Source organism: Narcine bancroftii, chromosome 14 (assembly GCF_036971445.1).
Source record: "Narcine bancroftii isolate sNarBan1 chromosome 14, sNarBan1.hap1, whole genome shotgun sequence".
Lineage (NCBI taxonomy): Eukaryota > Metazoa > Chordata > Chondrichthyes > Torpediniformes > Narcinidae > Narcine > Narcine bancroftii.
The window spans coordinates 30,656,133-30,678,307 of NC_091482.1; the positions used below are offsets into that span (position 1 = coordinate 30,656,133).

General features: G+C 45.1%; 1 protein-coding gene across 6 annotated transcripts in view; it reads right to left on the reverse strand.

Moving 5' to 3' along the window:
• Positions 1 to 22,175, reverse strand: part of hip1 (huntingtin interacting protein 1) — a 296,345-nt gene that overhangs the window by 194,353 nt on the left and 79,817 nt on the right. For 3 of the 6 annotated variants that reach the window (XM_069911174.1, XM_069911173.1, XM_069911172.1), the window contains exon 1: positions 16,123 to 16,503. The exons of 2 other annotated variants lie outside the window; for them this stretch is intronic. In XM_069911174.1, coding sequence (XP_069767275.1) covers positions 16,123 to 16,140 — 18 coding nt within the window. In that variant the 5' untranslated portion in view covers positions 16,141 to 16,503. Of the gene's footprint in view, positions 1 to 16,122; positions 16,504 to 17,888; positions 18,024 to 22,175 lie in introns of those variants that run through there. One more of the 6 variants, XM_069911171.1, reaches the window with a different exon arrangement.

Consider the following 22,175-nt stretch of genomic DNA (forward strand, 5'->3'; position numbering starts at 1 on the left):
TCACAAGTGAAATGTTGCTTCACTTGGAAGGACTGTTTGGGGCCCCGAATACATATTGACTTCACTACTCCCTTTACACATACCAATCCCACCCCCTGGGGACATCTGGCCCTCCACTCTCTCCACACCAATCAAATCCTCACCATCAAACCCACACAAACAAAGATGGCGCTGTAGTGGACTGGTGCCCTGACTTCCATTTGGCCAAAGTCAAACGACAACTCTCAGGCACCTCCGATATCCCATTTCAATTCCCCATCCTATTCCCTTGCCGTGGGCTCCTGCACTGCCAGACTGAAACCACCCACAAATTGGAGGAAGAACACCTCCCCTTCCAACTGGATACCCTCCAACCAGATGGCATTAATATCGACGTCTGACTTCTTTTTTAAAACTACTCCCACCCCTTCCCCCCAACTTCCTACTTCTTCCCCGTTGCCCTTCCCCCAGCTGTCTCTCTCCCTTTTCCCTGTCTCTTTCCACACAGACAAAATCAATTCTCACCTCTCCCCTTATCATATCCAATTAACACCTTTTGTGTGTCTGGGCTCCTCCCCTGGCCCGCCAGCACTGTCTGTATTCAGAGATTTCCCATTTTTATTTGTTCATTCTACTTATTCTTTGAAGAAGGGCTCAGGCCCAAAACATTGGCACTATATCTTTGTCTCAGTCTGGAAAAACATGAGACCATGGACAGTGGTCTTTCATCGACCACTATATGGTCGATGAAAGACAGGCTGAGTTCCTCCAGCCTTATAGTGTGTTTTTCCCAGGATACATGATGAATTCTTGTGCATAATGTGCATTGACAAGGCACCCAATTGCTTATAAATTATGTAGAAAACACAGCTGCAGAATAGGAAATTATCAAGATGTTTTACCACGACTATTTTTATGTTGGATTCAACAATGTCTAAGAACCGCTCCCAATAGAGACGCTGATGATGAAATTTCTACCATTCAGCACAAACAAATAATAAAGCTAGCAGATTCAGCTTGGAGAGAATCTTCTTTTTTTAAAAAACTATTTTTAATAAACCCATCAGGTTATTGGTGAACAGCCAAGATAATTAACATTTCTCAAAACCCAAAGTGATACTCGTGATTGAAGTCGAATGGTCTGGAAACTCTCCGTGGAGAGATAAAGTGACAAGAAGCGCATGGGGAAGGATTGATCTGCCCTAAAACAGGAATTTATTGATGCTCTGAAACAACTCCAGGTCTACAAGAGGTTCACTGAGGTCGTAAATCACGGAAATAGTCATTTACAAGGAGACTTTTAAGTCAGTTCCATGTGCTTGTCACTCCAATGGAAGACAAGTGACCGACATCAAGTAAAACAAAACTGCAGATGCCGGAAATCTAAAAGATGTAAAATTGCTGTAAATAACCACGTCTTGCTGCATCTGGGGAAAGAGAAATATTTCGGGCCAAAACCCCTCAAAGGAATGGGATTTTCTTTCCACAGACGCTTCCAAGAATTGTTGACTGCTTCTTTTATTATTTGAGCGAGAGACAATTTGAAATTATTTCGTACATAGGTAAACCACTATAAAAAGAGGTTCATACCCATGTTTTGAAAAGCACAAGTTATTTGTTACACTCTCATGGAGCACAGAAACAGGTCCTTTGGCTCTTTGCATGTTTGCAGAACATGAGATATGCACGCCCTCCCTTTCAAATTCAGCTGTAACCTTTTGTGACCTGGATGACAGCCACATATACACGAATGTACAGCCTTCAGAAATGTAGGAGAGGGAGAAATGTGAAAACAGTTAAAGAGCATACATAATATTTAGGAATCCCGATCAAAGGCTCAGGCTTGGGATGCTGAATGTTTCCAGCACTTTTGTGTATTGCACTCAACCCCATCATTTGCAGACTTTGTTTAAAAAGAGATGTTTAACTTGATTTCATATTGACCATATGGTAGAGCTCAATTCATACAAATACTCTGCTCTTATATTCTCCATGGACTCCTACAACTGTGGCTCGGTACAACCATAACACCATCTACAAATTATCTGACGACATCACGATAGTGGGTGGTATAAAGGAAGGGGAGGGAGATTGAAAACTTGGCTGAATGGTGCACCAACAACAACTTCATACTCAATGTCGCCAAAATTAAGGATCTGATTGTTGACTTCAGAAAAGGAAAGCCAGAGGTGGAGAGGGTGAGCAAATTTAGGTTCTTGGGAGTCACGATCTCAGAGGAATTTCCTGGGCCCAACACACCAATGGCATCATGAAGAAAGTACGTCAGCGCCTCTACTTCTCAGGAGTTTGCGGAGGGTGGTATGGCATCAGAAACCCTTGCAAATTTCCAGAAATGTGTGGTGGAAAGTGTGCTGACCCGTTGCATCACACACAGTCTGGTATGGGAACACCAATACCCCTGAGCATAAAGCCCTCCAAAAGGTCATGGACACCGCCCAGGACGTCACAGCCAAAACCCTCCCTCCCACGAATGAGTACTTCTACAGTGAACGTTGCCATCAGAGGGCAGCAGCATAGTCCTCATAGTCCTCACCACCCAGCACACGCTCTGTTCTCATGCCTGTCATCAAGAAGTATAGGTGCCACTAGACTAGCACCACCAAGTTTGGAAACAGCTGCTCCCCCTCCACCACCAGACACCTCAACGACAAACTCAGAGACTCATTTAAGGACTCTTATTTGTGCACTTTGTTTTCTATTAAACAGTTTGTTTACATTCATTATCTGTTTACATTTCTTTATTTGTTTAAGTTTTACACTGTACAATTTATTTTTTGCACTACCAATTAGTGGTAATTCTGCCACGCCCGCAGGACAAAGGAATCTCAGGGTTGTATGTGATGTCATGTATGTATTCTGACAATAAATCCAAAACAAATCTGAAATATTTTTCTGCCATCCGATACATAATTGACAGACTAATAAAGAAGCTTAATTCTCATTCTGAAGAATGCAACTTTCTTGGAAGTCTGAGGAGATTCAGTATGTCATTGAATTCCCTATATGAAACTTCTACAGGCATACGATGGAATGTATACTGACTGGCTGTATCGTGGCTAGTTTTGAAATTCAAATGCTCAGGAATACAGAATGCTGCAGAAAGTGGCAAACCGAGCCAAGTCCATCAGAGGAACCGTCCATTGAGACAGGGCCTCAAGAACAGAGCCATCATCATGAAGGACTCCTATCACTCTGGTCACGATCTTGCTGCGATCATCAAAAAAAAAGGCAGAACTGCTGTTAACGGCAGCACTGCCACTGGTGCAGACTCGCGGGGGCCAACCGCCCAGGCCAATTGCCATTGGTTTTGTGCAGGCTTTATATGGCCTATTAAAGGAGATGACAGTGGTTTATTTTAAAAGCACTCCCCCGTGGCATCTGGGCCCAAGGAGGCGGCGCCTATGATCCACCGCGGCCACGAAGGGTTGCAGTCTACAGGGAAGCAGAGGACTGGTTCAGGGCACCAGAAAATGGGGAGACCATCTCCGATTGAGAAGGAGTAGACGACCCATGGGATGGTGACCGTGGTGACGGACCAGTGAGGGGCTCTGCGGACAAGGGACTCACACCAGGCTGCAGAGTGCTGGAGACTAGCTTGAGACTGGCTGAAAGGATACCAGGGTATCAGATCCGGGAGGTGAGAGGACACTGAAGGCTTCCTGATTGTTGCACAGATGTGCACCTGGAGCTCCAGTTGCTGATGGTTTGGACTGGAGGCTGTGTGGCTGCGGAAGAGCTGGAGGTAAAGTCATGGACATTCAGTGACCCCGGGGGGACTTTCTTTTGCTTCTCTTTCTCTGGCTGGAAGGGAACTTACAGTAGACAAAAGTAAATTTCATGGAATATCACATTTCATGTTTGATTACATGACTTGAATTTTGAAGTTCAGCCTGTCCATGTTCAAGAACAGTTTTAATCCAACAGTTGTCTAGCTCTTGAACCTCCCCTTACCACTAATCTTCACCATAAACTACTTCAGGACAGTCAAAAAATCCATCTGTTCTCCTGAAATGTCTTTTTTTTTCTTGCAATAACTGCAACTTTGGGAAAAGGAGTGGTCAGGTGACAAGTATTCCTCTTGCCTCAGAAAACTTCAACCAGCAATACAGCAGTGTTGGTGCAAATCAAAACAGCACAGTTGGAGCAGGAACACAGTGAACATAGAAGCCAAACTGATTAATCCCTGATGCTCTATGGGAATTTTTTTTTTAACCTGTCAAACTATATTTAGTTCGATGGAGCTCAAATCTTCTGAGTACTCCAGATTCATAAGCTCTTAAACAAAGTACATAACAGAAGTACCAACTCTCTCAAGACATGATTGTGTTCTGTCAAACCAACATCTCCAATCATTGAAAAATTGTTTCCTTTAAAGGCAACAGCAGGAGAATGGATAACGTAAGATGCTTTTCTTTCCCAGGAAGTAGCAATGATATTGATGCAGACCCCATATTCAAAGGGGAGAGGAACTAGTGCTAACTTGAGGCACAGATCATATCGGAAAAGGCAGAAGGAGTCTTAACAAACAATTCTCTGTGATCTGGGTGATTTTGATCCCCTGCCTGAGAGCACCGATGATGGTTTTGGAGAGGATTTTGGAAATTTGTTGGGAGAAGCGAGGAAGAGACACAAGGGAGGGGTAGGGGATTAGAGTTATGGTTTGGGGTTAAATAGCTTGGAAGAGTTTTGGGGTTAAACAGCCAAGACTATGTTTGAAACACGAGGAAGGGGGGAGGGGTTAAACTCTCTGTATGATGTTTGTTCGAGGTTAATCTTCATGCACAACGTTTGAAGCACAAGGGCTGGAGTTAAACACCCTAGACCAGGGGTGTCAAACTCAAATTCACAGAGGGCCAAAATTAAAAACTTGGACTAAGTCATGGGCCAAACTAAATATTTATTGAAAATTTTCAACAACATCTGCATGTTTTCTCTTCTTTCAACATACGTAATGTTAAACTTTTTCTTATTAAAATAAATGTTTAATAATAGTTTTGCTTAAACTCTTTCCAGAAGAAGCATTAACAAGTGAGAAATAAAATATTCAATAAATTATATTTCTCTATAGCCTTTAAGCTCCTTTTAAATGTATATTTTTTCACAAGCCAACAAGTCAAAAAAAATAACAACTTGCTTCAATGAAAATCCAATCTTTCAACTCTGAACAGTCCAAAATTAACCAAAGAAAATATTAATCCAAGCTTAGCTTGCTACACTGTGATTTACTCTGATGCACCTGGGTCTAAACCAGATACTTGGCATCTCTTCTTAGATGCAAGTTCATCAAACTCTGGAGTCAGAGTCTGCCTCCCACCTGTCTTGAAAGGTCCTGTTTTGTCTTTTGTTTGGCCATTTTTCGTAAGGGGTTTATTACATGTGAGTTGGGCGACAGGTCGCAGATACTAATGAAAGTAAAGAGAGAAGGTGGGGGCGATTAGCAGGCTGACGGGCCGGCGCCAACGCATTTGCAAAGCATTCTGGGATTTGTCGTATTAGCTGTGCATACGCTATACTGGTGCGGCGGCCAGCGGGCCAGCTCTAATACATATTTAATATGATCTTGCGGGCCAAATATAATTATATCATGGGCCAAATTTGGTCCGCGGGCCTGAGTTTGACATGTGTGCCCTAGACCATGCTGGAAGCATGAGGGGGGGTAGGGGGTTAAACTGCCTGTACAATGTTTGAACCACAAAGATAGCTCTCTTCCTCCCACAAGCCTCTTTTGTCATCCAAAAGTGGGAAAAAGAGAAAGGCAAAAATCCCTCCCACTGAACAGAGCCCGACAACACCAATCACCAATAGCCTTCATGCTGCATCTGCTCGGACCGCATTCAGACCTGGGTGATTTAATATGCTGGATATATGGAAACAGAATTAATTTAATTGGTCCAAAGTTTTAAAATTGAATGAACCAAGCAGTTTCCACCCCCCCCCCCCCCCCCAGCAAAACAACACCTTTCTGAGGGAAGAAAGTCATATTTGGAAACAAATTCCCAAGGCACATTCATAGCAATAACTGAACCTGGGGCAGCAGAATATACATAAATTAAGATTCCATTGTGATTACCTGCTGTCAGATTAGTCTTCTTATTTCTGCCATTAACTCAAAATGATAGACTAAACAAGAAAATCTTTTCCTTCCTACAATGTGACCACATCATGGACAGTGCAGCAACTCAAAATTACAGACAATTTTGATCATTACTTTCCCACAAATTCTTCGTTAAAATCACTGGCAACTTTGGAATTAATTTCTCAACAGGCATCCCTGCACAATCTGCACTATTTCAAAATATTCCTGCTGCTGTGGAATTTGCCCAAAAAATTTCAGAAGGTCCTGTTGTCACTGGGACTTTCTTGCCATCACTCTACCGGAAGTAGGACACTTGCCGATGATTGTGTAATGCTCGATTTCATTCACAATTTTCCAGATGCAGTCCACTCCTGCATTCAGCAAGACTTAGACAACATTCAAGTATGTACTAAGTCATTATACTAGTGCCTTAAAATTGCCTGACAATGAGCATTTCCAACAACAGAGTCGAACCGTTATCTTTCATATTCCATGACTTCAACTATCAAGTCCACCACCATCAACATCTTGGGAACCAATATTGACCTTAAATTGAGCTGGACCAACTACGCAAATACTGTGAGCTAAAAGAACAGGTCACAGCTGACAGGTCACACCTCCAGTGACCAGAGAATATTGCAGCACAGAAATAGGCCTTTTCAACCCTTCTAGTCTATGACAAACCATTTTTTTTTGCCTAGTCCCACTAATCTGCACCTAGTCCATAACCCTCCATACCTCTCCTACCACAAAATGTTGTCATGACCTCCAAAGCAAAAGCTAGAATCACAAAATGGAATTTTGTCCACTGTACGATTAATGTGACCACAGTTAAGGAACACCATGCTCAGGTCAAAGTAATCACTTTGAGAGAAGAGAGGGGAGGAGAGGGGAAGATTGTAGGCCGCCCCACCAGCCTCCGCATCCAATGTATCATCCTCCACAATTTCTGCCACCTGCAACGTGATCCCACCTCCAGACACATCTTCTCCTCTCCTGCATGCTTTCCGCATGGAGCACCTCCCTCATCTACTCACCCTTTCCCACCAAATTCCCTCAGTTCTTACCCCTTAGGCCAAAGGAAATTTCTACTTGCACCCACATCTCTTCCCTCACCACCATTCACACCCCAAACAGTCCTTCAATGTGAAGCAACATTTCACTAGTGAATCTGCAGAGGTCATCAACTGCATCTGATGCTCCCATTGTGGTCTCCACATCAGAGAGACTGGACGCAGACAAGATGGCTTCATTGAGCAAATTCGCCCCGTTCACTGCAATAGCAAGGACCCCACCCCCAGTGGCCCAACCATTTTAAATTCCACACATCATTTCTACACTGACATCTCTATCCATGGCCTCATGTACTGCCAAATCAAGGCACTACAAATTAGAGTAACAACACCTTGTATTCCATCAGGGCACTTTCCACCAGATAGCATTAATATCTCCAATTTTCATTAATCCCCTCCCCTAGTCAGTTTCTTTCCCTATCTCTCTGCCTCCATTCCTTCTGCTCCCCACCCCTTCCCTCTCTTGTTAGAGGTGCCGTCTCTCTCCATCACTTCTCAGCTTTTTTTCTCTTCTGCTGTTCCACCTCTATCCACCTTTGACCTCTTACCTGTTAACCTAGTTTGATACTCGTCTCCCCTCCCTCCACCAGATTATTGGAAGAACACCAGCAAAATAGTTCCATTACAGCAGGATTTTTTTTTTGCAAGTGTTTTGACAATTTTGCAGTAACAATGGCAATTCCGAACCAATCAAATAAAACGTGGCATGCTTCAGTTTTTTCCCCTTAATTATTCATGGATCTTTGCAGCTCATTCATAGTTTCACCAATTAATCTACATAGAGGAGAGAAACAAGGAACAATGCACAAGGTTTCAGTGAGGAAGAACTGCTGGAATTCAAAGGAAACTGAAATCTAAACAACTGCCTTGCTGCTGCCCTCTGAACAGACATTTCACGCTGCACTGGTGTAATGAAAAGTATTTTAAAATCAGGCGATTTTTAATTGTCATTCTCACAAGAAAGATTGTGGGCTACCCGCTACAAGTGCAGAAGTACAACCATGGAAATATGAGCAGAATATTTCAGGGTTTTAACCCAATAACCATAAATGAAAGTACGGTAGGTGTTCAGCTTGGGAGGCAACACAGAATCGTCTGCAGCACTTAGTCAAAACAGCTGCCTTGCTTGCAAGATTCCACTGAAGCCTTGAGAAATTAAGTATTGCTTGCACTCAGTAACCATCTACAGATGGAATTGATGTTTACGCAAGTGGAGAGGACTATTGGTTGCTTGGTCCTAGATGATGCTGTGGGGCTGACTCATCTGAATAAAGTGTCTATCACACTTGTGATCTGTGCTAGTAAATGGTGGAAAGATCCACAGCAGGTTGTTGGCACTACATACACTGCTTGTCCAGTCTCAGACTAATGTCCTCTCACAGGATGTGGACAGCATAACATTGCTAATGCTGTTGAATGTCTTTTGTTGGATCTGCACACAAGTCTGCTTCACATCGGCCATGAATATTGTCCCGGTCTTGTTGGACTTACTACAACTGCCTCATTCTTTGGTAGGTTTAAATGACACAGAATGGTTTGTAATTAGTCGGTATGCATTCAGTCAATATCCCAATGTCTGACATTACAAGAACAGAAGGCATTGCAGAAGTAATGAGAAAAGTTTAACAAATCACCAAAAGTTTAAAATCAGTAAAGTCAGCTTTAATTGTATCTCACAACAGGATAAATCAGAGAGACTTAGAGAGAGAGAGAGAGAGAGAGAGAGAGAGAGAGAGAGAGAGAGAGAGATCTAGCATTTTAGGCCAAGCCAGCAAAAACTCAAACCTCTCACGATGAATCGTAGAAAGCTAGCATACAGATAGATAGCAGTAAAAATGCTGTTGGAAATCTCAACTGAATACACTAACTCTCTGAATGTTGAAGTCTGTCCAGGGAATGATGTGTCTACATTGGAACATTTTGAGGAGTGATTCACCCAAAACAAACTCAGTTCCTCTCAATATTTGCTGTTCAACCTGCTACTTCCAGAATTTTTTGTTTCATTCCAAAGAATTAACTTAAAAGCTGCATTAACCACATTTTATATTACATTGTTCAATCCCTAAATTAACAACAAAAACTCATAATTTAGATTTGGGACCAAATGTCAAAGCCATATTTGGGCCAGTACACCAAAGTGTTGGAAAAACTCAGCATGTTGCACTGCATCCATAAGAAATAAAAGGCAGCCAAAGTTTGGGCTCTGAGCCCTTCTACATGAAACTAAAGGGCCCAGGCCCAAATATCAACTGCCTTTTCCTTCCTATAGATGCAGCGCTGCAGATTTTCTTGTTTACCTCCATGTACATCTGCTGGGACAAGGGGTCTAAAAGAACATTGAAACCGTGCAGTGTTGTTTTTCATCACTGGTGACCAACACCCCCCACTCCCAACCCAAATGATGGTTGAATACTGGCTCTGCAATCATAAACAGAAATGGATTTTCATAACTTGCTCAGTTTCTTCCCACGGGCAGTGAGAACGCTAAATGACCATGCTCTCACTAACCATCTGAGACTCTCATTTGTATAAAACAATACTGAGTTATTTTTTTTTAATCGATAAAATACTTATCGTGCATATGTATTGTTTGTCTGTGTGTGTTACGTCTGGTGGTGTGTCTGCATGCTTTTCACCCAGTTTCTCACTGAGTTGTACTTCTGCAATCAGATGACAATAAACCGTGGATGGCACGGTTGGTGTAGCGGTTAGCACAATGTCTTTACTGCCCCAGAAATCAGGACCAGACCACCGTTCAAATCCCACGCTGTCTGTAAGGAGTTTGCACGTTCTCCCTGTATATCATTGGTTTCCTCCGGGAGCTCTGGTTTCCTCCCACCATTCAGGGTGTAAGTTGGGCAGCACGGACTAATGGGCTGAAATGGCCTGTTACCATGCTGTATGTTTACATTTAAAATGACAAAGACATCAGCTGATAGATTTTTTTTTAATGAGTTACAGACAACCAAACGTAACAGACATTTCGCCACATTTATGGTCAAAAAAACATGGATCTATTTTTCCAAAGCTTTCATAGATTGTGGGGGCGGCATGGTTAGTGCAATACTGTTACAGCACCAGCGATCGGGACTCAAATCCCACGCTGTCTGTAAGGAGGTTATACGTTCTCCCTGTATCTCATGGGTTTCCTCCGGGGGCTCTGGTTTCCTCCCACCATTCAAAATGTACCAGGGGTTGCAGATAATTGGGTGTAAATGGGCAGCCTGGGCTCTTGGACCGAAATGACCTGTTACAGTTCTGCATGTCTAAATCTTTTAAAAATTAAATGACAAATCAGAAAATCTGATTTTGAACTCCATGCCAAGACAGAGATGTCAACCCAGGCTGGAACTTAAAATATTGCACAATAGAGGGTGAGGCAGTTTATGGAGGCCATGTCCATTTGGTCAGCAGTATTACAGATTCCATGGCACAAATAAAAGAACATGCTTACCCGCATAAACCGTTCAACCACCAGCATTAAAACACCAACTGATATTTCTGATGTGAAAAATTTCATAACATTTGTCATAACAATAAATAGTAATTATGAAATCTGTAGGGTCGGGGGGGGGAGGGAACATTTTAAGAGAAACGATAAAATCGTAGATACTCAAAATTCTTTACTCAACATTACGTAACGACAACAACCTCACACTCAATGTCACCAAAACCAAGGAGCTGAGTGTGAATTACAGGAAGGGAAACCCAGAGATGTAACAATGCATTGGGAAATCAGAGGTGGAGCAGGCGAGCAAATTTAAATTCCTGGCAGTCACAATCTCAGATAACCTTTCCTAGACCCCACACAAGTATGTCATCATGAAGAAAGCACATCCGCATCTCTACACTCTCAGGAGTTTGTGGAGGAGTTTGGCGAACGTCTGCAGATGTGGAGTGGAAAGTGCGCGGCTGCATTACGGCCTGGTATTGGGGCACCAGTACCTCTGAATGGAAAGCCTGGCAAAAAGTAATGGACGCCGCCCAGTAGAGCTCAGGCAAAGCTCTCTCCATCATCGAGAATACAGACGTGGAACTCTGCTTTTAGAGAACAGCAGCAATCATCAAGGATCCACGCCTCCCAGCACATGCTCGGTTCTCAATGCTGCCATCAGGAAAGAGGTACAGGTGCCACAAGACTCACACCATGAGGTTCAGGAACAGTTCCTATCCCCCCGCATTCAGACCCAGAGACTTATTTAAGGTATCTTACTTTGCACATTATTTATTCTCTGTTTGCGGTTTGTTAATATTTCTTTTGAATATGCATCTTTTGAAACTGCAGAACAGTTGGCTGAGGTCTTTATGAACATTTTCAATCTGTCCCTGGCCATTGTTCCCACGAGCTTCATCTTTGCCACCATCGTGCCAGGGTCGAAGAGTCCCACAGTCCAGTTGCACTCACCCCATCACTGCAAAGTGCTTTAAGAGACTGGTTTTTAATCACATTTGAAATCCTGTTTGCCCATTACCCTGGACGCTCATCAATTTGCCTATCATATCAACAGGTTGACTGAGGATGCCATTTGCACAACACTTGGACAGTTCATCAATTTTAGTTGGACATTCAATACTGTGATTCCCTTCAAACTGATCGTCAAATGTTGTCAGCTCGGTATCAGCTCATTCCTCTGTAATTGGATCTTGGACTCTCTGATCAACCCAATCTGTTAAATTAGACAATCCCTTCTTTTCCATTCTCACCTTGAACATTGGCGTGCCCCAGGGCTGTGTGCTGGGCCCTCTCCTGTATTCCCTTTTCACCTATGACTCTATTCGTACATATGGTTCTAATTCCATAATCAAGTTTGCAGATGACACCACAGTGATTGGCCTGATCAGAAGGGATGATGAGACACCCTATGGGGACGAGGTCCAACGCCTGGCCGCATGGTGTACCGACAACATCTTGGCCTTTAACACTCAGAAGACCAAGGATATCATTGTGGATCTCAGGTGCGCTGGAAGCCACATTCATTGTGGTGGAACGGGTATCAAGCTTTAAATTCCTTGGTGGCCACATTTCCGATGATCTCACCTGATCCCTGAACTCCTCCATCCTGATCAAAAAGGCACAACAGCGCCTTTATTTTCTGTGAAGCATAAGTTCACCTCTGCCCCAGGATATTGATGGATTTTTACACTGTACCACTGAGAACATCCTTATATATGGCATCTCAGTGTGGTGTGTCAATTGTCTCATATGAGACGGTAAAGCACTTCAGCGGGTGGTGAAAACTGCCCAGATGATTATCAGCATTCAATTGCCCACCATTGAGAATATCTATCAGGAACGCTGTCTGGGCAGGGCAAAGAGCATCATCAAGGATTCATCGCACCCAAACTATGGACTTTTTACTCTTCTTCCATCTGGTAGGCGCTGTAGGAGCCTTCGCTCTCAAACCGGCAGGCTCAAGAAGAGCTTTTTTCCTGAGGCTGCGACCCTTTTGATCCCAGTATCCCAGTGCTGAGTGGGACTGCACTCACAAGCCACTTTCAGGTGCTCGGGCGCAGATAGTGCGCCGGCAGACGCGGCTGGGACGTTCAGATGGCCGCGGAGAAGACACCTTTCATCACCTGAAGATGCCGGCTGAAGGAGAGCCGCGTCTGAGCGAACGCTGGCTCGTGTGGACTGTGGCCATAGTCCCACTCTGCTTTCAGGTGCAACGGCGGATTCTCAGAGGCTGAGAATATACCTACAGGAGGAGGGTTAGGTAAGTGCTCCTCCTGGCCTGGTTCTCCACTTTCAGTTGGCCACACATAGAATAGGCAGTTTTACAGTTAGGTATTCTGGCTACCTGAAAGCAGCTACAGTGTACTGAGAGTACTTTTATAATTGTTTTAGATGCTAATTTTACTTTATTGCCTTTGTATTTTACTAGTGCAATAACAATAACAATTGAATCTAATCTAATCTTTGGTACAGTTTTTTTTGCACTACCAATAAGTAGAAATTCTCCCTGGCCCACAGGAGAAAGAATCTTAGGGTTATATGTGATGTCCAGAACTCGACAGACTCAGGATCAGTACCCATGGATTGGAGGGTAGCTAATGTTACCCCACTATTTAAAAAGGGGGGGGTAGAGAAAAAGCGGGGAATTATCGGCCTGTGAGCCTTACATCAGTGGTGGGCAAAATGATGGAATCCATTATTAAGGATGTAATAGCGGAGCATATGACTAGCAGAGAAGGGATCGGACGGAGTCAACATGGATTTACAAAAGGTAAATCGTGCTTGACAAATCTATTGGAATTCTTTGAGATGGTGACAGGTAAAATAGATGGGGGAAGAGCCAGTGGATGTGGTGTACCTGGACTTCCAAAAGGCCTTCGATAAGGTCCCGCATAAACGACTGGCTTCCAAAATCAAGGCTCATGGGATTGGGGGCAAAGTATTGATGTGGATTGAGAACTGGCTGGCAGGTAGAAGACAGAGAGTTGGGATAAATGGCTCGTTTTTTTTGAGTGGCAGGCGGTGACCAGTGGGGTGCCACAGGGATCTGTACTGGGACCCCAGCTGTTCACAATTTACATTAATGATCTGGATGAGGGGATTGGATGTAATATCTCCAAATTTGCAGATGACACTAAGCTAGGAGGGGTTGTGTGCACGGAAGAGGGGGTCAGGAAGCTCCAGTGTGATTTGGATAAATTGAGGGACTGGGCAGATACATGGCAAATGCACTACAATGTGGATAAATGTGAGGTTATCCACTTTGGTAATACAAACCGGAGGGCAGATTACTATTTGAATGGCAATAGATTAAGAGATGGGGAAGTGCAGAGAGACCTAAGGGTACTTGTACATCAGTCTCTGAAGGCGAGCATGCAGGTACAGCAGGCGTTTAAAAAGGCAAATGGTATGTTGGCCTTCATATCAAGAGGGTTTGAGTATAGGAACAAGGATACCTTACTGCAGCTGCACAGGGCCTTGGTGAGACCCCATCTGGAGTATTGTGTGCAGTTTTGGTCACCTTATCTAAGGAAGGATGTTCTTGCAATGGAGGGAGTGCAGAGGCGATTCACCAGGCTGATACCTGGAATGGCAGGAATGACTTAGGAGGAAAGATTGCGCAAATTGGGATTGTACTCGCTGGAGTTTAGAAGATTGAGAGGGGATCTCATAGGGACATATAAAATTCTGGCAGGACTGGACAGAATGGATGCAGATGGCATGTTTCCAATGATGGGAAAATCCAGAACCCGGGGCCATGGTTTGAGGATAATAGGCAAACCATTTAGGACCAAGATGAGGAGGAATTTCTATACCCAGAGGGTGGTGAATCTGTCGAATTCATTTCCACAGAGGGCAGTGGAGGCAGGTTCATTAGATATATTTAAGAGGGAATTAGATCTATTTCTTCAGTATAAGGGTATAAAAGGTTACGGAGAGAAGGCGGGGACGGGGTACTGAACTTTAAGATCAGCCATGATCTCGTTGAATGGCGGAGCAGGCTCGAAGGGTCGAATGACCTACTCCTGCTCCTATCTTCTATGTTTCTATGTCATGTACGTACTCTGGCAATAAATCTGAACTTTAATTAAATGAAAATTAAATGCCAAAAGCAGACATGGCTCAGTATTTGGAGAGAAAGCATTCTCTCCTCCAAAGTGGCATGACAGTAATCAGAAATACCTTCTTTCCAACACTTGTAATAAAATTTGATTTTACACTACCAACCCTCTGAGGAAGAGGGTAAACACCGGGTATGCTGCACTTGGGAGCCTTTCCCACTGCACCATGACTCACCTGGTTAGAAGGCGATTAGTGAGTTAACTCGGCCGGGCTCAAACACTTGCTCCCACCAAGTTCGAGAGCTCGGTTGAATTTAACTCGCTCTGCCAAGTTGGGATGTTTCACATCGTGCAATTTCCAGGTGCAGACCCAGTAAATTACCCAGTTCAACCCTCATATGATCGGAGGTGTGAAAAGGGCTCCTTCAATCCAAGTTAATCACAATCAACAAGTACTTTGTTTTCCACTGTGCAGACGACATGTTTTCCCTTGCAATGCATACATCTGCTGAAGAAACTCAGCAGATCACACGTGGACGAGTAGATTTGTGTACTGCACTGCATCCCAGTATCTACAAACTATTTCTTCCTTTCATCGTTTACCGGGAAATACTAATAAAGTGAGTGGAGTTCATAAATAAATGAGCGATCCCCCTTGGATACATGAATTGAGAGTGGGCAACTGTTGCCCATCCTGAATAAAGTCACATTGGAATTTGATAAAGATCTGCAATTCAAATGTCCCAAATGTGAGGAGCTTCCAAATATTCCATCTTCAAAGAAATAGCTCTGCTTAAAGAAATTTCAAGATACTATATTTTTTTTTGCTCAATTCCTGAGGCAGCAGGAAGGAGTGAATGTGGCAGATGGAGGAGGGAAGATCAGGAGGAAATACTCCATACAATATCCTCAGACTGCGTGGGCAAGCTCATGCTAAATAAGGCTCCCCCCAGCAGCAGCGGCTCACCGTGGAACCCAGTGAACATTATGCAACCAAGTAGAAACAGTATGCTGTACTGAGGAGTGAGTGCTTTTACTCGCTGAATAACCTGGTAACCTCCTTTTACCACATCCATCCAATCATCAGTTTCACACCTTGGACCTTTCTCACAACAGGCAGAAGGTCTTATAGTATTCTGAACACATCCAGTACCAGGATATACATTTACAAAACATAAATTATACATGCTGCCTCCTCTCATCATTCAGCCTTAACGACCCAACTAGCAGTGCTAACAAAACCTTCTAACAATGGAGTGCCTTTCTCTGCAGCTGCCTTTAACACAAGCATGGAGAATCGCAGGCAAACTAGTCAGTCCCACATAAGAAAAGCTGCAAAGCTTCAAATGATAAAGGTTAACATTGCATCTTCCAAGTAATCATTGCTGTAAATAAATTCTCAGCTTTATAGGGGACGAGTGTGAATCTCCAGTTTCTCCTCCTGTCAGACAAACTTACCGTTTTCCCAATGTCCATTGTGGAAGTCTAAATGGACCGTATGTCCTGCTTCTTCCCCACGTCCAGTAAAGAGAGAGAGCCACACACACTCACAAAGCAGAGTTGTATCCAGAGAGCCTCCACCCTCTCTGGTCCTTGCACAATCTTTCATCGACTGTTTGGACAGCCTTCCAGTTAACCTGTGCCTGGAAAGAACATGACCTGCCCTTTCCGATCAAGTCCAAGTGAATGGGAAATTGTTTTTCCTTCCCTCTTCCCTCGCAGCGGCAGAAACTGAGCCCCCGCTCTCTCTGCAAAGTCTGGAAGTCGTTACAATCAGGACTGAAAGGCTGGTCGCAAAGATGCCATCTCCAGCGGAGAGCTTCCGGACAAGGGGAGGAGGAGAGCAGCGCAGCAGGGGGAGTGGAGAGGGGTGGGGGTGGGGAATGGCAATCTGACAGCTGACATCCTCATTCACAGGAAACATTGCCTCTGAGGATTGTTTTTGTAAAATATACACGTCACTCCACTGGCTGGAAGGACTAGTGCTTTTAAAAAAGGGACGAGCACCCCCTATCACACTCAGAGTGACGCCACCTTCTTTCAAATACAAATGCAATTATGACTGAGAGGGAGGAGGTGGTAGGAAGCAGCATTCAACATGGTCAGTCAGCAGTCGAACAAAGCTCAGGAAATTAACCCCAACAAAAGATTTCACTTGCTGTCACCGGGAGCCCTAATCCTTTCTCTCTCAAGCAAAAATCCATTGCAGCCTGGTCAGAAGACAATTGACCAGTCAACCTCCAGCTTTAATGCTTTAAAAACAACCTGGCAGATATGTACCCATGATCAGTTCAAACTCAGACTTATTTCAAAAGAAACAAACTCCTCCCAGTGGCCACCACTTGGCAACAAATTACCATCCAACACATTGGAACTTTTAGCACCCCAAAAGATCACTCTCCAAGTGGGGTCCTTTGTTAATGCTGCCCAACCTCTGGGCTCATCTCACTTCATGCTCATGAGTGTGCCTCCCATCAATATTCTTCATTACTTTGATGTGAACACAAATACAACCTGCACAGATGCACCAAACACCTTACTTGTTGCAGCCACACAGATGGGTAAATTACCTCAAAGTACAAAAACATTGCAAGACAGAAAAATCAAAGGATAGATAAATAAAAATTCACAGTTGAAGTTAGTGCAAAAAAAATCATGCAAAGAGATCTTTTGATGGTCCTGAAGTCGTTCATTGTTAGGGTTTGGGTAGTATTGGGAGGTTGAACTGTTCTTGAACCTTCAGGCATCACTTTTTTTTTGCATTAACTTCAACTGTGAGGCCAGACGTCTGTAACTTCTGCCTGAAGAAAGCCGTGAGAAGAGATTGTGACCAAGGTGACAGGGATCTTCATGAGCAAACAGGGCGTGGCTGGAGGAACTCAGCATGTCAGACAGGATCCTTGGGTAGAAATAGTCAACATTTTGGGACAGAACTCTTCATTGAGACTAGAGGGAGGTGATTTATAAAGTGGGAAGGGCCAAGGCATGATAAGGAATTGGATAGAAAGGGTGAGAGAGAGAGACCACTGGGAAGGTGGGGGAGGTTAGGAAATACAGGAATAGGTAAAGAGGAATTGGAAACTTGGAACCAGATGGAGAGGAGGGCTAAAATTAGAAAAAAAAATCAAAGTTTAAAATTAGAAAAATCAATGTTGATTGCACTGGGTGTGAAGTTATCTAAAAGCAATACAATGAGTGTTCCTCACATTCACATTTAGCTTTACCTTGACAATGAGGGGGGCAGAGGACAGACATATTGGTGGAGGAATGGTTAAGGGCATTGAAGTGGTTTTCTATGGGAAGTTCAAGCTGTGACACACAGTGCTGGTGTTCAGCAAAATGGTCTCCCAATCTGCAATTGATCTCGCCGATATAGTTCATACTGAAGGATCCTTTGGAATGTTCACTCCTTTTTTAATGCAGCGCCTCACATAGATGTCTTCAACGGATGGAAGGTCAGTACCCGTGACATACATGGCCAGATTTTGCACTTTCTTCAGCTTTTTTGCAATCCTGGGTACTCAAGTTTTCAAACTATGCTGTCAGCATACTAACCAGTCAGCATACTTTCCACAGCATATCTGTAGAAGTTCCTCTGAAGTAGAAATCAATTCAATCTCAGTGGACACTTGTGCAACATTCCATTCATGTTTATTCTGATACATCACTGAAAAAATTCTGCCCTCTTAGCATCAACTCAGCATCAAGGCTGCTCAGTGCGTGTGTAACTGGTGATTAAAATGTCATCGAGGTAGATGAAAGCAAAATGCAGATCCCGGCCTACTGCATCCATCGGCTTCTGGAAAGTCTGAACTGTGCTTTTTAACCTGAAGGGCATGCGGAGAAATTCAAACAATCCAAAGGGGTTATGATGGTGGTTTTTGGGACGTCTTCGGGGTGAACCGGGATCTGATCAGAGCCCCTGATGAGGTCCACTTTTGAGAATATCCATGGCCCTTGCAGATTAGCGGCAAAGTCTTGGATATGGGGCACAGGATATCTGTCTGGTATGGTGGCCTCGTTGAGGCAGCGATAGTCTCCGCATGTCCTCCAACAACCCGATGCTTTGGGGACCATGTGGAGAGGGGAGGCCCAAGGAGTACTGGAGCACCACACAATGCTGTGTTCCTCCATCTTTCTGAATTCATCCCTGGTGAGGTTGAGTTTCTCGGGGGGAGACATTGTGCCCTGGCGTAGAGGGGAGGGCCCTCTGTAATGATTTGGTGCCTTACCCCATGTTTGGGTTCTGCAGAATGGAAGTGAGGCATGGTGATGGAGGATATTTCTGCTAAGACCTGAGCAAATTCATTGTCGGCAGTACTTACTGAGTGCAGGTGAAGCCTGATGAGCTCGGTGCCCTTGAGCAAGAGTGACTGAAATGTCTGGGCGTGCACCAGTAGGTGCCCCTTGATAGCCACCAGGAGTGAGTTGGCCCGCAGGAAATCTGTATCCAATAATGGTTGTTGCACGGCAGCCACCGTCAACTTACAAGTGAATTGTCCGTCCTCGAAATGTAGGAGAATGGCGCAGGTGTCAAATGTTCGGGTGTTGGAGCTGTTTGCTGCTCAGAGCTCCCGGCCCACTTTGCCGCAGCAGGTCTTCAGGCTGGTCGGGAGAATGATGCTGCACTGTGCCCCAGTGTCCACCAAGAAACCTCAGCCTGACAGGGAGTCTTAAATGTGTAGCAGGCTATGCAGTTGGCCAGTCGTCACAGTCATTAACGATGGTCGGCCTGGGCTTCCCCCTGGAATGCGCAGGGGGAGCGGCATCGACAGGCCTCGGAACCCCACTGTCGGTGATAGAGCCAGTACTGTTTACCGATGGGGCGTGGCGTACAGGTGGTCGGTTGGTCAGTCAGTGGTCTTCCTGGTTGGGTGTTGATGACATGGTGCTGTCACCTGCTCGAGCGAAGTGCAGATGTCCATAGCAGGTCTGCTCGGGCAGCCACCTTCCTGGGTTCATCAAAGTCTTCCTCCGCGATGAGCAGCCGGATGTCCTCAGACAGCCTCTCCAGGAAGATCAGCTGGAACAGCGAGCAGGAGGTGTGACCATCGTTGAGAGCAAGCGTGTCGCTCACGTGGTTGGAAGGGGGTCCTATCTCCAAAACCATCAATATGCAGCAGTTGGGCAGCACGTTCCCACCTCGAGAGCCCGAAGGTGCTGGTTAACAGCTCCGTGATAGCCAGATACCTTTCTTATTCCGGGGGCAGCTGAAGAAAGTCAATGATGCGGGCTGCGGTGTCCTGATTGAGGATGCTGACCATGTGGTAGTAGCGCGTGTCGTCAGCAGAGATCTGTCAAATAGCGAACTGCGTCTAGGCTTGCTGGAACCCCGTGGTTGCGACATCCAGAACCCGGGCAGCTTCGACGCTATGGTGTTTATTGCAGGTTGCTCTTCCAGTTGGGGTTACCACTGTAGCGAGGTCGCTACGGCTACAGCTAGATTATATCCCTAAATCTGTAGCTCAAATCTGCAGAAGAAAGACACACCCACCAGTAGAATGTATTCGACACTGAGTTTATTCAGTGGCAACTCTGCCTTTTATAGTCAGCTCAACCGTGTCACTAACAGGGCGTGGCTTGAGTGGGCCGGCTGATTGGTTAGTTCAGATGCCTGAGCCCCGATTGGGTTCCCTGCAATCCACCGGTGGTGATTAGCCAGTTTCACCGCTCGGGTGGTAGCCTATGGAAACGGGCATTTCAGCCCGCACGATGCTTTGTCGGTCACCGCATTCAACTGCCATTTCCTATGTCAGCCCCAGACGCAGGCAGTGGGTTGCTACAGGGTTTATTTTCCTAGAAAACCATTCAAGATTCAATTTATTGGCATGGTAATAAAAATGTCATATTTACATGAAATTGCTTTTGCCTGCTGTAGAAGACAGATTCACTGTTGGCAGAAATTGCCTGAAGAGTCTCTTACAGTCAGAGAAAGAGAAGCAAAAGAGAATCCCTCCAGAGTCACCGAGTGTCTGTAAATTTGCCTCCAGTGCTTCCGCAGCCTCCTCAGCCACACAGAGTTAAGCCCAAACCATTGTCGACCCGAGCTCGAGATCTGAACCTCTGACCAGGTCAAGAACTTTCCAGCGCCTTCAGCACCCCCTCGCATCTCGGTTTCAATACCTGGTACCCCTTCAGCTAGTTTCGAGCCAGTCTCGAGTAATCCACAGCCCAGTGCAAGTCTCTCGACGACAGTCTCCAGCAGTCCGCAGCCTCCGTGGGTTCCTCGTCTCGAGTCGTCAGCATCCCGCAGCATGCGTTGGTTTTTCAGCCGCAGAGCCCCCTTACTGATCACCGTCCTGTGGGTTGTCTCCCCTGCCTCTTCTCAGACAGGGTACGATCTCCCCATTTTCTGGTGCCCTGAGGCAGTCCTCTGCTCACCTGGAGTCTGCAACCCCTCATCACTGCTGCTGGTCATAGGCAGCGCCATCTTGGGTACAGGCCCCGCGGTCGCAGGATTTTAAATAAATCTACTATCAGCTCCTTTAACGGGCCGTTCAAAGGCTGTGCAGAGCTGATGGCAGTTGACTAGGAGGTTGGACCCCGCAGGAGCACCGTATCTCCGCTCCTCACTCGCCGTGGGTCCATACCAGCAAGCAGTGCTGCTGTTTCAGTGGCTCCAGCAGTGTTGCCATTTTCCAATACTATAATGTGACTTCAGAATGCAAAGATTCATCATTTGCACACCGACAGGAAATGCAAGTTAAAAATAGAATAAACATTTTAATTTGATTTACTTTCTGCTTATTTTATTCCACTGTAGCGGCGGCTACTCTGCTCCTGCAATAACACACGCAACCAGACCGGTTGAGCTCAGTGACAAGACTAGTTTATTGCAGGCTGCTGGACTGCACTTAGACTCCCAGGCTGGACCTGGCCGAGAACCGTGCTGAAGGGCGCTGACGTCACCTGGGCGTCACGTGGTCCCCCAGCGCGGGTTTCTGAGCCCCGTGCTGGGAGCAATGGAACACCCTGACGGCGCCATTTTGGCCAGCTGCCCCGCCATGTGGCTTACAAGCGGGGCCGGTTCGCCTGCCTAATGGTGAGCCGCCACACCACGTCACATTTTTGGGTAAGACAAATTTCAAAATCCCTCTCTTTGCACTCAAAGATGTGGCTGGGATACCAGGCTGGCTAAAAATGCAAAATGATATGCTGACATTTCACTTAGCAATGTGGATAAGTTTCCAGGAAAGAGAAGACGAATCGGATCTAAAAGGGGTCACAACATACTGAGCTCTCAATACACTGTCAGTAGACAAATGAGCATGAACACCATGCCCACATTCAGCAGACTGGTTCACTGGTAAGGTGATACATTTTGGCAATTTTACTTTTCTTCTCCAGTTTTCTTTAATAAGAATGTTCTCTCCCTGCACCACGAGCACTATTACAGATCAGTGATGAGTGGAAAGCAAGGTACAATATTATGCAGTACTGAGAAGGCTCACTGTGCTTTCAATTACCCAGTTCAGAAGGGAGTGTTCCAAGGCAGCTGTGGAAAGCAAGAC